Consider the following 12,975-nt stretch of genomic DNA (forward strand, 5'->3'; position numbering starts at 1 on the left):
AGAGGTGAAATTATGCATAACCTTATTTTCTTATGTAGGTTTTCTCTATAGTTTCCAACATTTCAAAGTGTGTGCTTGTGATTAGGTAAAATAAAGCAACACATGAAAAAGAACAAGACTCCAGCGTCAAGGTGAATGGATTATCTCTTTGTCGGGAATCTGATATGCCTTCTTTTGTTGTCTGACCTGAGGCTTGGAGGAGGGGGTGAGGAGCTGCAGGGGAGTGTTGGGAAGAGTACGGGGGTGCTAATGAGAGCTCCCGAGACAAAGATCCCTGTGTTGCTGTGGCTGCCCAATTGCCTTGGCTTGCCCCTGGGAATCTGGAAGCCTGGCATCTGCCCTCTGCTCCCACGTTCTGTGTGAGGGTTACACGTTTAGTAGCTTCTGATGCTAGCGGTCCATTGTCAGTCTTGATTAAAGCACACCATCCACATAACACAGTAATAGAATTAGATGGGCTGCGGTAGAGGCGGGACAAACAACTTGCATTTTGTTCCACTTTGATTTAGCCTAATGTGTTGGTAAAAGGGTCCATTCCTGAAATGTTTTGTACTTAATTACGTATGAACACGGGAGAGAGCGGAGGTCCCTAACAACATGCTTGGTGTTTGATTAAGTGAGCGTCCAAATGGGCAATCGATAATTTACTAAAATATTTAAAATACCTCCTGGCTTCCTGTGATGGGAAGAATATGGCTCACGTGTGGTCCATTGTTGGCTTCTCTGCAGGTGGATTTACCCCCTGCCTTTCTGGTGTCTCTGCCTCGAAGCCTGGACACTTCTCCCCACTTTCTCCATAGCTAGAGGGTGTACTGTCACAAACACAGATCTAATTACGGTACACCCCACTTCAAACTGTCCGTTGCACTCCCTTACCTCTTACCCTCCCGCACCTGGTTAGCTCCTAGTCTCCTTGGAAGGCTTGACCCAGGCCTCCCCTGTGCAGAAGGATGCCATAACAACCTTCTCTAAGAACTTCAAAATTCTGTGTGCAGGTCTCGCATCCTGCAGTTGAACCTCATTGTGTTTCATGTTTCATTTGTGTCTGTGTCCCTGGCTAGGTTCTTAGTGAGTGCCGTGAGAACAGGAACAGGTTCCATAGGGATGCTTACTTAATCCTTTTATACTATGAGTGTCACTGCGTAAATGGATGAATTGGAGTGCAGGAATCCTGGTGCAGGGGTTAATGCAGGTCAGCATTAACAAGGAGTGATCCTCTCCCAGCCCTCCTTCTTGAATTACTAACAGTTCCTCCTAATCTTATGCTCCTGGATTGTTAGTTCTGGAGGTCATCCCACTTCCTTGTTCTCTAGATGCGAGATCTGAGGTTTGGAAGGGTTAACTCATTTGCCTGAGAAACACCATTCTAGGCTGATTTCCTGCTCTTCAGGATCCTCTGTCTTTGGGATCATTTGGTCATCATCGTCATCATGTCAAAATCACGACAGGCAAAATATGAGGAGAACAGGTGTGGGGGAGTAGGTTCAGAAGAGATCAAAGGAAGTTTCTTTTTTTTTTTTTTTTAAAGATTTTATTTATTTATTTGACAGAGAGACAGCCAGCGAGAGAGGGAACACAGGCAGGGGGAGTGGGAGAGGAAGAAGCAGGCTCCCAGTGGAGGAGCCTGATGCAGGGCTCGATCCCAGAACACTGGGATCATGCCCTGAGCTGAAGGCAGACGCTTAAAGACTGAGCCACCCAGCTGCCCCCAAAGGAAGTTTCTTGACCATACTTGCTTTAGATTAATTTTATTAAACCTGATTCTAAACAGTTTAAAACTCACTGATGCACTGGGCCATCAGGTGAAGGTGGAGGAACACATAATCCACTTCAGATATTTTCAGTGACATTTATCAGGGCCAGACCCCGCCTGGTTTTACCTCTGGCTCCCCAGCTGTTTAACAAAATGTCGAGCATATCCAATATCTGTATTTGTTGCATGACTAACTCGCATGCCTACTATGTCCCCAGAACTGTATGCTGCCTCAATTTAATCCTCAGAGCAACCCCCAAGGTCTTAAGCATTATGCCACACTGATTACGACAGGTGGCTTAGTTACGTTTGGCTTATCCAAGGCAGATTTGGGTTTAAATCTATCTGGTGACATTCTGCCCAGCCGTCCAATGCGGTGTTCTGCATCTAGTAAATCCTTAATAATTATTAATTGATGAGGGTGCTTTCTCAGTCTGAATGCTTAAACCACATGCTCTCTGAATATGATGGGAGTTGCAGCATATTTTAATTAAATACTGACAACTTTAATTCTGATTGCTCATTCTAATACTCTTGAGTTGATAGCACCAAGCTAATGGCTTGTTCATTTTGGAAGATATTAGCAGCAGGGTGCTGCCTTTTACCCAAACATAAGATCACAATAATTAAAATCTGATATTGCTCGAAATGAACTCCTTTTAAACTAATTTATATCCCACAAACACACACAGATGCAAGCATATATGTGCCAACATTCTCAAGAATTTACAGCACCTTAGAGAAACTCTGTCCATTCCCTTCCAAAATGAAAAGTTTTCTGTTGCCGTGATGAAAGACTCCTTACTAGGTTCAGGGGAAATGTGCATTTCCACTGATCAATTTCTGAGTTTCCCAGAAGAGGGGAGCCAGAGAGAAATCCTGAAAACTAATGACTATGGGAGCAGAGCATATTTGTACTTTATAGCTCCAATCAGTATCTAAACCACTGAATCAGAGAATAAGACAAAGGAAAATCATATTGTGTGGGGGGTGGGGAGGGAGAGGGTGGGCGAGGGAGGTGGGCTGAGCAGGAGGGAGAGATATCTGAGTGTACAAAGAGATGAAGTAATCTGGAGGGAGGATCCAAGAAAGCAAACATAACATATCCTGTTAACTCGTTGCTTCCGCGAACTTACACCGAGCATCTCTTGTGCCCCGGGCACTGGAGACTTGGTGGTTACAAGCTCGCTGTGGGCCATCCCCCCATGGTGTTAGCCTTAGAGCATGATTCTAATGAGATGTCCATGTTTGGGCTTTAGGGGGGCTATGAACCCCTGGAAATTGTATGCAAAATCTCGGGTTTGTAGGTACATATGGGTGCAGGCAGAAATCGGAAAAAAATAGTACATTTTTTTCTTGGGTACAAAGTATGCAGCCAGAGCCACATCCTCTAAGCCTTCAGGGATCCCCAATAAGGTGAGTAACCACAATAATAGAGTTTGCCTTCTCTAGTCTTCCCCTAGAAGGGATGAACAAACTAGAAGGAAAGCCAAAATCAAAATAAACCAACAAACACAGATATTTTCCTTCATTTTTATGAAGTTGAAAAAGGATTTTCTCCAAAAAATCTTAAAAAAAACAAAACCTCCAGGGCGCCTGGGTGGCTCAGTCAGTTAAGCGTCTGCCTTCAGCTCAGGTCATGATCCCAGGGTCCTGGTATCGAGTCCCACATCGGGCTCCTTGCTCAGCAGGGAGCCTGCTTCTCTCTCTCTCTCTGCCTGCTGCTCCCCCTGCTTGCGCATTCTCTCTCTCTCTCTCTCTCTCTGTTAAATAAATAAATAAAATCTTAAAAAAATAAAAACCCAAAACCCTATACTCCAAAGGAGATAAAAATAGAAAGGTCACCAAGAAATAGTGAATTATAGGACACAGTGAAATGACAAGCTCTTAGCAACAGGGTCATGTCGCTAGAGATATTTGACCTAATAGACCCATTGTTCATCCTTGCTTGATTCTGCGCTGAGTCCTCACGTGGGGATAGAAGCACAGTCACAGACCCTTGGGAAACTTACCCAGCACATTCTCCTGACAGCTATGATCTTCTGAGTATTCATTATTCACCAGGCATTATTTCAAAAGCCTTCAAGGTGTTATTAAACCTCACAGCTATGTAATAAAGATAGGTATTTTTACTAGTTCTATTTTACAGATGAGAAAATTAAGGATCAGGGAGTTCTGGGACTTGTTTAGAGTTCCACAGCTGGAAGTTTCTCCTATCTCTTACCCCTTCGCCCTAGGAAAAGCTGCCACGGCGATGCTTGAAGGTGGTGTAGATGTCAGGAAATGAAAGTTATTACGTAAACCCAAGACAGTGAAAACCCTTTTTATCTCACGGGACTATTCGTTCATCTAAATAGTGTCTGAACGCTCATGGAGAGCAACATCGGGGTCCAGTTTTGGAGCAGAGTTTATCTTTACTGCTCCATAACTAGAGGATTTGAACTGAGATGGTGTGGGGGGGGCAAGGAGGAGTGAGCATGGAGAAGGAAGAGTGGGGGAGCTATTAAGGAAGTGGGTTTGAGGTGAACTCCACAATTTCACATTGCTGGTCAGCACAGCCTGGCAGAACTGAAAATTTTTCTTACCACTTAGACCATGTTTACACTTTCCATGCCCTTTACTGATGGCTGTTTAAAACGACTTATCTTGACGTAATTTCAGTCTTGGTAGTCGCAAGAATAGCACAAACAATTCCTGTGTGCCCTTCACCCAGATTCCATAACTGTTACTATTTTACCACATTTGCTTTATACGTCTCTCTCTAAATAGATATTTTCATACTATTTTCTTTTTCGTAGAGATATTCTTTCATAAATGACGCTCTTTTATCCCTTCAAGGTATATTCCCTCCAAACAAGGATGTCCTCTCTCATAACCACAGTTGAGTGATCAAAATCGTAATGTCATCACCAATAAAATACTACAAACTAATCCATAGACCTTATTCAGATATCACCAATTGTCTCCATGATGTCAGCAAAGAGAGTTCCAGATCGCATGTTTCTTTGTCTTCCATGACACAGATGTTTTGTGGAAAAGTATAGGCCAGTCATTTTGTCAAATGTCTTTGAGTTTGTCTAATGTCCCGATCAGATTCTGGTTTTGCATTTTTGGCAGGAATATCACAGAAGTCATGTTACACTTTTCTCTGTGCATTGTGTCAGGAGATGGTTTGTCCTACAGCGGTAATGTCAATCTTGGTCTCTTGTTGGGGTGGTGTCTGCCAGGTTCCTCCATTGCGAAGTCAACATGACCCTCCTCTTTTACATTACTTAATTAAAAAACAAGAATTATGGTAAAATAAACACACATAAAATTTACCATTTAACCATTTTTAAGTGTCTAGTTCTGCAGCATTAAGTGCATTCACGTTGTTATGCAACTATCACCACCATCCACAGGACTTTTTCACTTTCCTGAACTGAAACTCTGCTGATTGAACACTAAGCCCTCATTCTCCCCTTCCCCCAGCCCCTGGCATTCACCATTCTACTCTCTGTCTGTATGGATTTGCCTATTCTAGGTATCTCATAAGTGGAATCATACAGTATTTGTCTTTTTCTAACTGCCTATTTCTCTTAGCATCATGTCCTCAGGGTTCACCATGTTATGACAGGTGTCAGAATTTCCTTCCTTTTGAATGCTGAATAGATATTCCCTTGTATGTATATACCACACGTTGTTTACGAATTTATCCCACCATGGACATGGGTTGCTTCAGCCTTTTGGCTATTGTGAATAATGCTGCTGTGAACTTGAGGGCACAATTATCTGTTCCAGTCCCTGCTTTCCCTTCTTTTGAGTATATAACTAGAGGTGAAATTGCTGGATCATTATTTTTCCCGTTGTGGGATGATACTTGGAGACTATGCAAATATCCAGTTACTTCTCACGCTTTCACCCACCAGTTTTTAGCATTCCTTGATTCCTACCTGAATCAATTATTATTCTGATGTTGCCAGCTGGTAATTTCCCCCTATCATTTCTTCTACTTCTATCAGTTGTCATTCTACTGTAGGGAAGAAATTTTCTTTCCCCCTCATTTATTTAACAATATGGACTCATTTTATCCAATGCTTATCATCCTTTGCTCCATGGACACTTTTCTGCTCTGAACAATTCTTTTCTCTAGATTTCCAAGAGCTCAAGATTGGGGAAACGCGGGAACTTTCTGTAGTTCCTTGTCACCATTAAGGAAGCCGAGAGTGCAGCCTGACTTCCCCAAATCTAGGCGATCGCTTTTCCGCCCGCTTATTCATTGGTTTAGCTGAGTGGATACCCTCTTTCGCACAGCGTCTGCACTGATCCCCTGGGCAGCCCGTCCCCGCGAGAACTACATTTCCCAGAGGCCTTCGGGGGCCTGCGTCATCAGTGAGCGCGGCCTTTAGCGAGCGAAGCCGGCTTTGGAGAGCCTGCTGTGGTGGCGGCAACATGGCGGATGTGCTAAGTGTCGGAGTGAACCTGGAGGCCTTTGCTCAGGCCATTAGTGCCATCCAGGCGCTGCGCTCCAGCGTGAGCAGGGTGTTCGACTGCCTGAAGGATGGCATGCGGAACAAGGAGACGCTGGAGGGCCGGGAGAAGGCCTTCATTGCGCACTTCCAGGACAACTTGCATTCGGTCAACCGGGACCTCAAGTAGGTACCGGCTGAAGGGGCCGGCGTCGGGGACTCGCCAGGCGCCCACCCTGTCCCGACCCCGCGCGAGTCTTCCTAGCCAGGGGCTGCTCTCAGTTCCTTGCTCGCTTGCTCTCTTTCCCTCCCCTCCAAGCCCATGCCTGTTCCTCAGGGACACCTCGTTTCCCACCCCCGCTTTCTCGTCTCCCTTCACTTGGCCTCCTCGTCCTGGTTGTTTCCCGCCGCCCTGGACCTCCCATGGGGTCTTTCCATTCCTGACGAGGAGACGTGCTCTTCCCGTGAACTTCCACTTCTCATCTCTGCTCGGCAGGTTTCTCACCTGTAGGCCCTCTGTGCCCCACCGTGTCTGATCAAATAGTACCAAACAGGACCAGCTCAGCGCTGCCCCAAACCCACGTGCACTTGGTCTCTTTGGCACCAATTCCTCGCTCCTGAACCTGGAATGCAGCAGTTCCACACTACTCCAACCCCAAACACGATAAAACAGGACTTGATCTTTCCCTCTCCCCTGCCCCCTCTAAAACCTTACCTGATCAGAACTTCACTCCCACTCTGCTCCTGTTCAGTTTCTTCCTCTAGGGAGACCTAATCTCAGGCTTAACCAGCTTAATCACTTACGTTTAGCAGCCCCCCCCCATTATTAATTTGCAGTCCTTTAGGGTTAAGGATTGTATATTTCTTTCTCTTTCTTACAAGTCACCTTCTTTACTTCTACTTTCTAAGTGGCGTGTGAGAAATAAGTGAGAGAATGTTTGTGAAATGCCCAGCAGGTAGTAGAAACTTTTTAATTGGTTAGGTTCTGCACTTGTCTTCCCTTCCTTGAGAGAGTCAGCCCTTCTCAGGGAGGTTGGAATTCCAGGATTTTTGCCTTTTACCTCTCAGAACTGACCTCAGCAGGGAAAGGCATTTGGTAAGATAGTCATCCTGTAATTTCTGGAATGGATGGATTCCCCCCCCCCCCCGCCCCCAACTTGGTCTCCTTAGTAACCAGATGGAAGGAGGAGGTAGAATGGAGGAGGAGGTGGTGACCAAATGATGGGTGGTGCCTTTTTTGATTTTTTCCCCTAAGTAGTTGCCATTCTTTTTTGGTGGAAGGCCAGGAAATCACACACCCCTCCTCAACTCCCACATCCACTTGCTGTTCTCTGGTGCAGTGCCAGTTAATACTTTTCCCTGCATGAGGGGATGCACTGGCTGTTCTTTGCTCTCTTCCGTTTCCTCCCTTTGGTAATATTCAGGATCTTATAACCCTCCACCATTCTAGAAAGTTTATATTATCCTGTCGCCTTTTTACATCTTTATGCAGTAGTGCCAAGAAGTGGCTGAAGATTCCAAAATGAGTGTGGCATGAGAAGCTGTTCCTAGAGAGTCTTTTGATGACAGTTTGAGACTGGCCTCACAGAACATGCTTCTGGAATGTGCTTTTGCTGTTGGCTCACTTTCCCAAGCTTCTCTAGAGTTTTCCTGCTAGACTGAAGTATGTTTGTTTGACACAGCCCCCTCGGTGGTGTCTTCCCATTCCATTTGTTTATTTTATCTCTTCTTTGTTTTGTTAAGTTTTACCATCTGTGAAGTACCATGTACTAGTCTATCCCTATGTGAATGATAAGTAATCATCATCTATTCAGGTACTTGCTGTTCTGCCAAATGTAATGATCTGTATGTGGGTCTGAAAACTCTTAGCGAGAAGCAGTGTTAATACCACATTTCAGAATTCCAGAAAGTCGCCCTCCTACCCCAAGAATAATTTGAATGGTTAAATCCTGACTTTAGGAGTCTTACTGGTTCCAATGCTCTTAACTTTTTCCTCCTTAAGAATGGCACCAGAGAACTCAGTTTTAAAATAAGATAAGCTCCTACTTTTAAGGGTTTTCTTGATTGTCCGTGATCTTAACCTTTCAAAGTATTTCTTCTTAAGAGACTTCTGATGGACAGTTTGAAGAACAACCTTTGACAAGTGTGGTTGGCTAAAACCTGGAGTTTTGGTGGACTCAGGTTTATTTGCTTTATCTATTTATTTTTCAGTGAGCTGGAACGTCTGAGCAATTTGGTAGGCAAGCCATCTGAGAACCATCCTCTCCATAACAGTGGGCTGTTAAGCCTGGATCCTGTGCAGGACAAAACTCCTCTCTATAGTCAACTCCTTCAAGCATATAAATGGTCAAACAAGGTAAGGGAGGCATGTCAGAAATGGAGCTGATATAGAAAAAGCCAAGTTTTCTAAACATTTCATAAATGTGGAAGGTGAGGGTGGGTTTTTATTTCTTTTTTTTGTTCTTGATTCAAAATTCAGATTTTGTTCTTGATGGGATTACAGAGTTGGAAGTTTTGTAATTTTTCTAAGAGCTATTTCGTAGTCCTTTGAAGTCTTTGAGGATTAGTCATGATGCTCAGGTAATTAATTTTCTTAAAAAAGTCCTGAATCAGGTGTATTTAACCTGGAAACCGGGTATGGGGAGCAGCTTTTATGAACCCCTTGAAATCATATGTAAAATGTTCTGTTATGTGCATTTTTTTTTCCTGGGGAAGACTTCCTAGCTTTCATCAGATTCGGAGGAGTCCATGACCCCAGAAGGTTAAGGCCTGGAGGTCTAAATGTTCAACCACTCACAGTTTATGTTGCTTGTACTGTCTTCCCCTGTCCTCCCTGGAGGACCATCAGGAGAGTACTGTTTGATTACTCTCTACTCTCTAACTACATCTGGGGCAGTTTGTTCTAAATGTGCTCCATGGAATCTGCTATTCATGGGTTCCTTCAGCAAGCAGGCCTGTGGCATAGACCCCGGGACAGCTGTAATAGGAAAACTAAACTGTAATCTAAAAATAATGGTAACAGTTAGGCTCATAAGCCTGAAAACAGTTAGTTTGTTTACTGACAGGCTCCTTTTGTTTGGGTGCTGTGGGTTCTTGTGTATTTTTTTCCCCCTGCTGATAAAGAACTACAATATATGTTTGGAATGATTTGGGAAGCTTTTTTCATTAGACTGTGCTACCTCTCTGGAGACCATTGTTCTCACAGTTATTGGTTGTGAACTGCTCTGCCCCTCCAGTTATCCATCGTCTTTTCCCTCTTTGCTGTGGTTCTCTGCCCCCCCCCCCCCCCCCCCCGTTTTGGTCGAGAGATGAGCCCTGAGAGTTTTTCTGGTGTACAGATTTTTTTTTTGAGTTTCTCAGAATTTAGTATACTTTGGTTTGAAGTGGAACCCTGGAAGGTAAGTTTGAGATCCAGGGAGAAATGATTGAATCTCTGATACAAACATGTAGCCTGTAAGGATTGTCCCCCAGACTCTGGGCTGCCGTTGACAGAAACCCAGTTTGGTCTTGAGGATGAGGGTGCCCAGCTGGCGTGGGCGTCTGTCACTCTCTTGTTCTCTGAGGTCTGCTTTCCTCTGTTGGCCTGATGTCTATAAGTGGTGGAAAAGTTGGCTTGGCAGTTGTAGATTTGCATGGTTCTTATACCAGGTGATCTCCTGGTATCATGCCAGACCCTGAAAAAGGATTTTAGCCCTGCGTGGTAGGTGCTCCCTATCTAAACAGTTCATTAAATCCGGGGCTGGGATTCTCTGATTGGCTGGGGCAGGTCACCCGAAGCACAGGAAGTGGGGCTCCTTGGAGTTGGAGAGGCAGTTCCCAAAAGGTGGGGATGCAGGCAGATAAAAATTATTTCATCGCCACAGCAAGACATGAGGCTCGTCCAGCCCGATGCAGACAACACTGCCCTATCAGGCTGTCCTATCTGAGCCTCCTTGTTTTCCCAGGGACACTGTTGGTCATCCTTATATGAGTTTATCTAGGAATTGGTGGGATCTGATCAGTAGGTGGTGCATGGTGCGACTTACTTCTGGTTGGACTCCTGGTAGAAAGTCTTGCTTTTTGGTGTTTGGACAGAGAACTGTGTTGGTGTATCACATGGGTGATGTTGTTTTTGGAATAGCCTAGAGCTATGGAGACTTTTCAGTGGAGGGAAGACTTGGGCCAATTGAGAAACTGCAAGTGACTGGGACTCCTAGTGGAAGTGACTGGTTTCAGGTTGAATGAAGGTACTTTAATTGTTCACTGAATTTAATAGTTAGCATATTAAAGTAAAAGTCCCTGCTCCTGACTCTTACCCTTGCTCCAAGGTGAAAAAGAGGTTGCATTAAGGAAAAGAAATACTATGTTCTATGGAACTTCTTGTCCTGGAGATGCTACAGATTAAAGTAGTTTGGAAATCCTGTAAGAGCAGTGTGAAAGCTCCGGGCCAGGGTGGGAAGATTTAAATCAAGTCCCTGGCCTGGTGAGCTTCTGCATGGTAGCTGCCCGTTCATCAGCTCCCTAGTGCCCCAGCAGAGGGGGGATTGGGAGCTGCTTGTACCATTCATCAGTAGAAACAAAGAGAACGATTAAGAGATGTTTAGTTTAGCCCTTACTTTATAGCTGCACAGACTGAGGCCCAGTGAACTGAGCTGCCCACGGCTTCACAGCTAGACTAGAATTTGCATTTCCTGACTTAGGTCAGTGTTTTTCCCTCTAAACTTGATGCTTTGATCCATTTTGGCTTAAGGTTTTCGACTATAGAAAACATTCTTCCCCTTCCACATTCATCCTAGAAGCAATTCCTATGTTATCTTTTATTCATGAATCTGTATGCATTTTGCTAATTTGTAATGGTTTATTGAAAAATGGAGATGACAAATGTGTGGTACGTGGGTCCCCAAACTATTGCTCTTGTCCAGGACAGACACCACTAATCACCCTCTGCATTCCTTCCTGCTGAGGTCAGGCAGGGGCTCACAGCTCTGTTCTGGGCTTAGGCGGCCCCTGCCAATTACTCAAAGATGGGCTGCAGGGAAAACATGTTTTTTATATCCATTATGATAGATAATGTCCTATTTGACTATGACTTATTTATACCCTGTCTTACTCTAGAAGGGATTTAAGGTCGATTACAAGAATACATAAAAACCTTGAAAGGAAAGAGGGAAACAATGGTGAGGATGCCTTATGTACATTTCTTTAATAAACTCAAGAAGTAGCCCCAAGAAATAAGCCAGTATTCTAATTTCCAGCTGGGGATATGGAAGCAACAAGCAATTATATGTGTTTATTTTGCCTCTCCTACAAATGAAAAGAGCTTTTTAATTGCTAAAGCTTTCATCATTCATCATTTTACCCTCAAAGAGTTTAAACCAGTAAGTGCATTAATATGTTAAGTGAAGTTTGGGGTAACTTGCCAATGTCAGCTTTACGCACTGTTGGCTAAGAATTGAAGGAAGTGTGGGAAAGGCTTTGATACCACCCATTATGTGATGAACTTTCTGTTTTATGTGCTATTGGCCATAGAAAAATCTCGTTCATGCTTAATGACTAATTATTTTCTTTAGGGGATTTTGTAATTTTTGTAAAGTCAGTCGGAATATTAATTACATGGTAGTTGGCATAATTGTTAGGATAACACATTTAAAAATTAATCTAATCTAATGAAGTGATGCCAAATTGCTGTGAGCAGCACTTTCTCCATGCTGAATTGGGGGAAGAATTTAGCTTTTAACTGCTACGCACCTACAGATAATTGTTCTGTAGAGGGATGACAAGCTCTCTTGACGAGGGCAGAAACAATTGGCATCAACGCTGTCCTTGCTGTGAGACAGTCCGTGCGGACCTTCTATGGCTTCTTATGTTCCGGTGTGCTGAGGGCTAGACTGAACTTATTCTGAAGATCCCTTCCTGTAGGTTTCCAGTGTCCTGTCACCAGGCTCTTATTCTGACTTCGACTTTTATTTCTGACTTTTTCACTTGTTTGTGGTAGAGGCTGCTTGTGCAGCCTTTCCCAGGTGACCTCTGAATCAGAGAAGACCCCAAAGTGTCCCTTTCTTCGGGGGCTGGGAAATGGGCCCAGAGGAAGGTGCCGCTTCTGCCTCTGGTTTGTTTTTACATGTTTAATTTTTCAGTTTTATTAGAAAAAGAGCTGCTTTCTATTCCGAGAACATTCAGTTGGCAAGTGTGAAGGCATTCCCTCCAGTCCACCTCCCTAACTGTTCTTCCCATAATTTAGTTTAATGGCCTTAAGTTACCGTGACATTCATCTCGCTCAGATCTATCCTCGAAGGTGCTCCTTATGCTTCTGCGTCTTGGAGCTAACAGGGGTGAGGTTGTTTGAAATGGAGCCTTTTCCTTTAGGGACCCTGTCCTCTTTTACGTCCCTGAGGAGAGGTGCTATGTCTGTCTTGTTCCCTGCTGGGAGTCCCCAGCACCTAGCAAGGCGCCTGGTACGCCATCGGTATTCTGTTAAAATCACTGAATGAATGAAAGAATAAATAAAAGCTTTTTCTGTTGAATTTTTAATTTACAACCCCTTTTATGGTTTGCTTGCCTTTGTTTTTAGTGAAGTACGATAAGGACATTTCCATTTTTGGCCATTACTGAGAAGTACAGTTGCGCTCTTTGGAGATGAGAGACAGTTCTGAGATCCTGTGATGGAGACGAGGGCTGCATTCCAGAAGGGTAATTTGGAAGGACGGGGTGAGGTCAGTTGGTGAACTGATGATAAGCTTCTTGAGGGCTGAGGTTAGCAGTTTTATCTATGACGCTTATCACCCATGTGCCCTT

General features: G+C 44.1%; 1 protein-coding gene across 4 annotated transcripts in view; it reads left to right on the forward strand.

Moving 5' to 3' along the window:
- The first annotated feature begins 6,156 nt into the window (after positions 1-6,156).
- The window catches only part of MED27 (mediator complex subunit 27), a 228,265-nt gene continuing 221,446 nt past the window's right edge, over positions 6,157-12,975 (forward strand). For all 4 annotated transcript variants that reach the window (XM_045771168.2, XM_045771169.2, XM_045771167.2 and 1 more), the window contains exons 1-2: positions 6,157-6,387; positions 8,413-8,557. In XM_045771168.2, the coding sequence (XP_045627124.1) occupies positions 6,185-6,387; positions 8,413-8,557 (348 nt within the window). In that variant the 5' untranslated portion in view covers positions 6,157-6,184. The remainder of the gene's footprint in view (positions 6,388-8,412; positions 8,558-12,975) is intronic.

The sequence above is a fragment of the Ursus americanus genome, chromosome 18 (assembly GCF_024610735.1).
Source record: "Ursus americanus isolate L20-20 chromosome 18, mUrsAme1.1.p, whole genome shotgun sequence".
Taxonomy (NCBI): Eukaryota; Metazoa; Chordata; class Mammalia; order Carnivora; family Ursidae; genus Ursus; species Ursus americanus.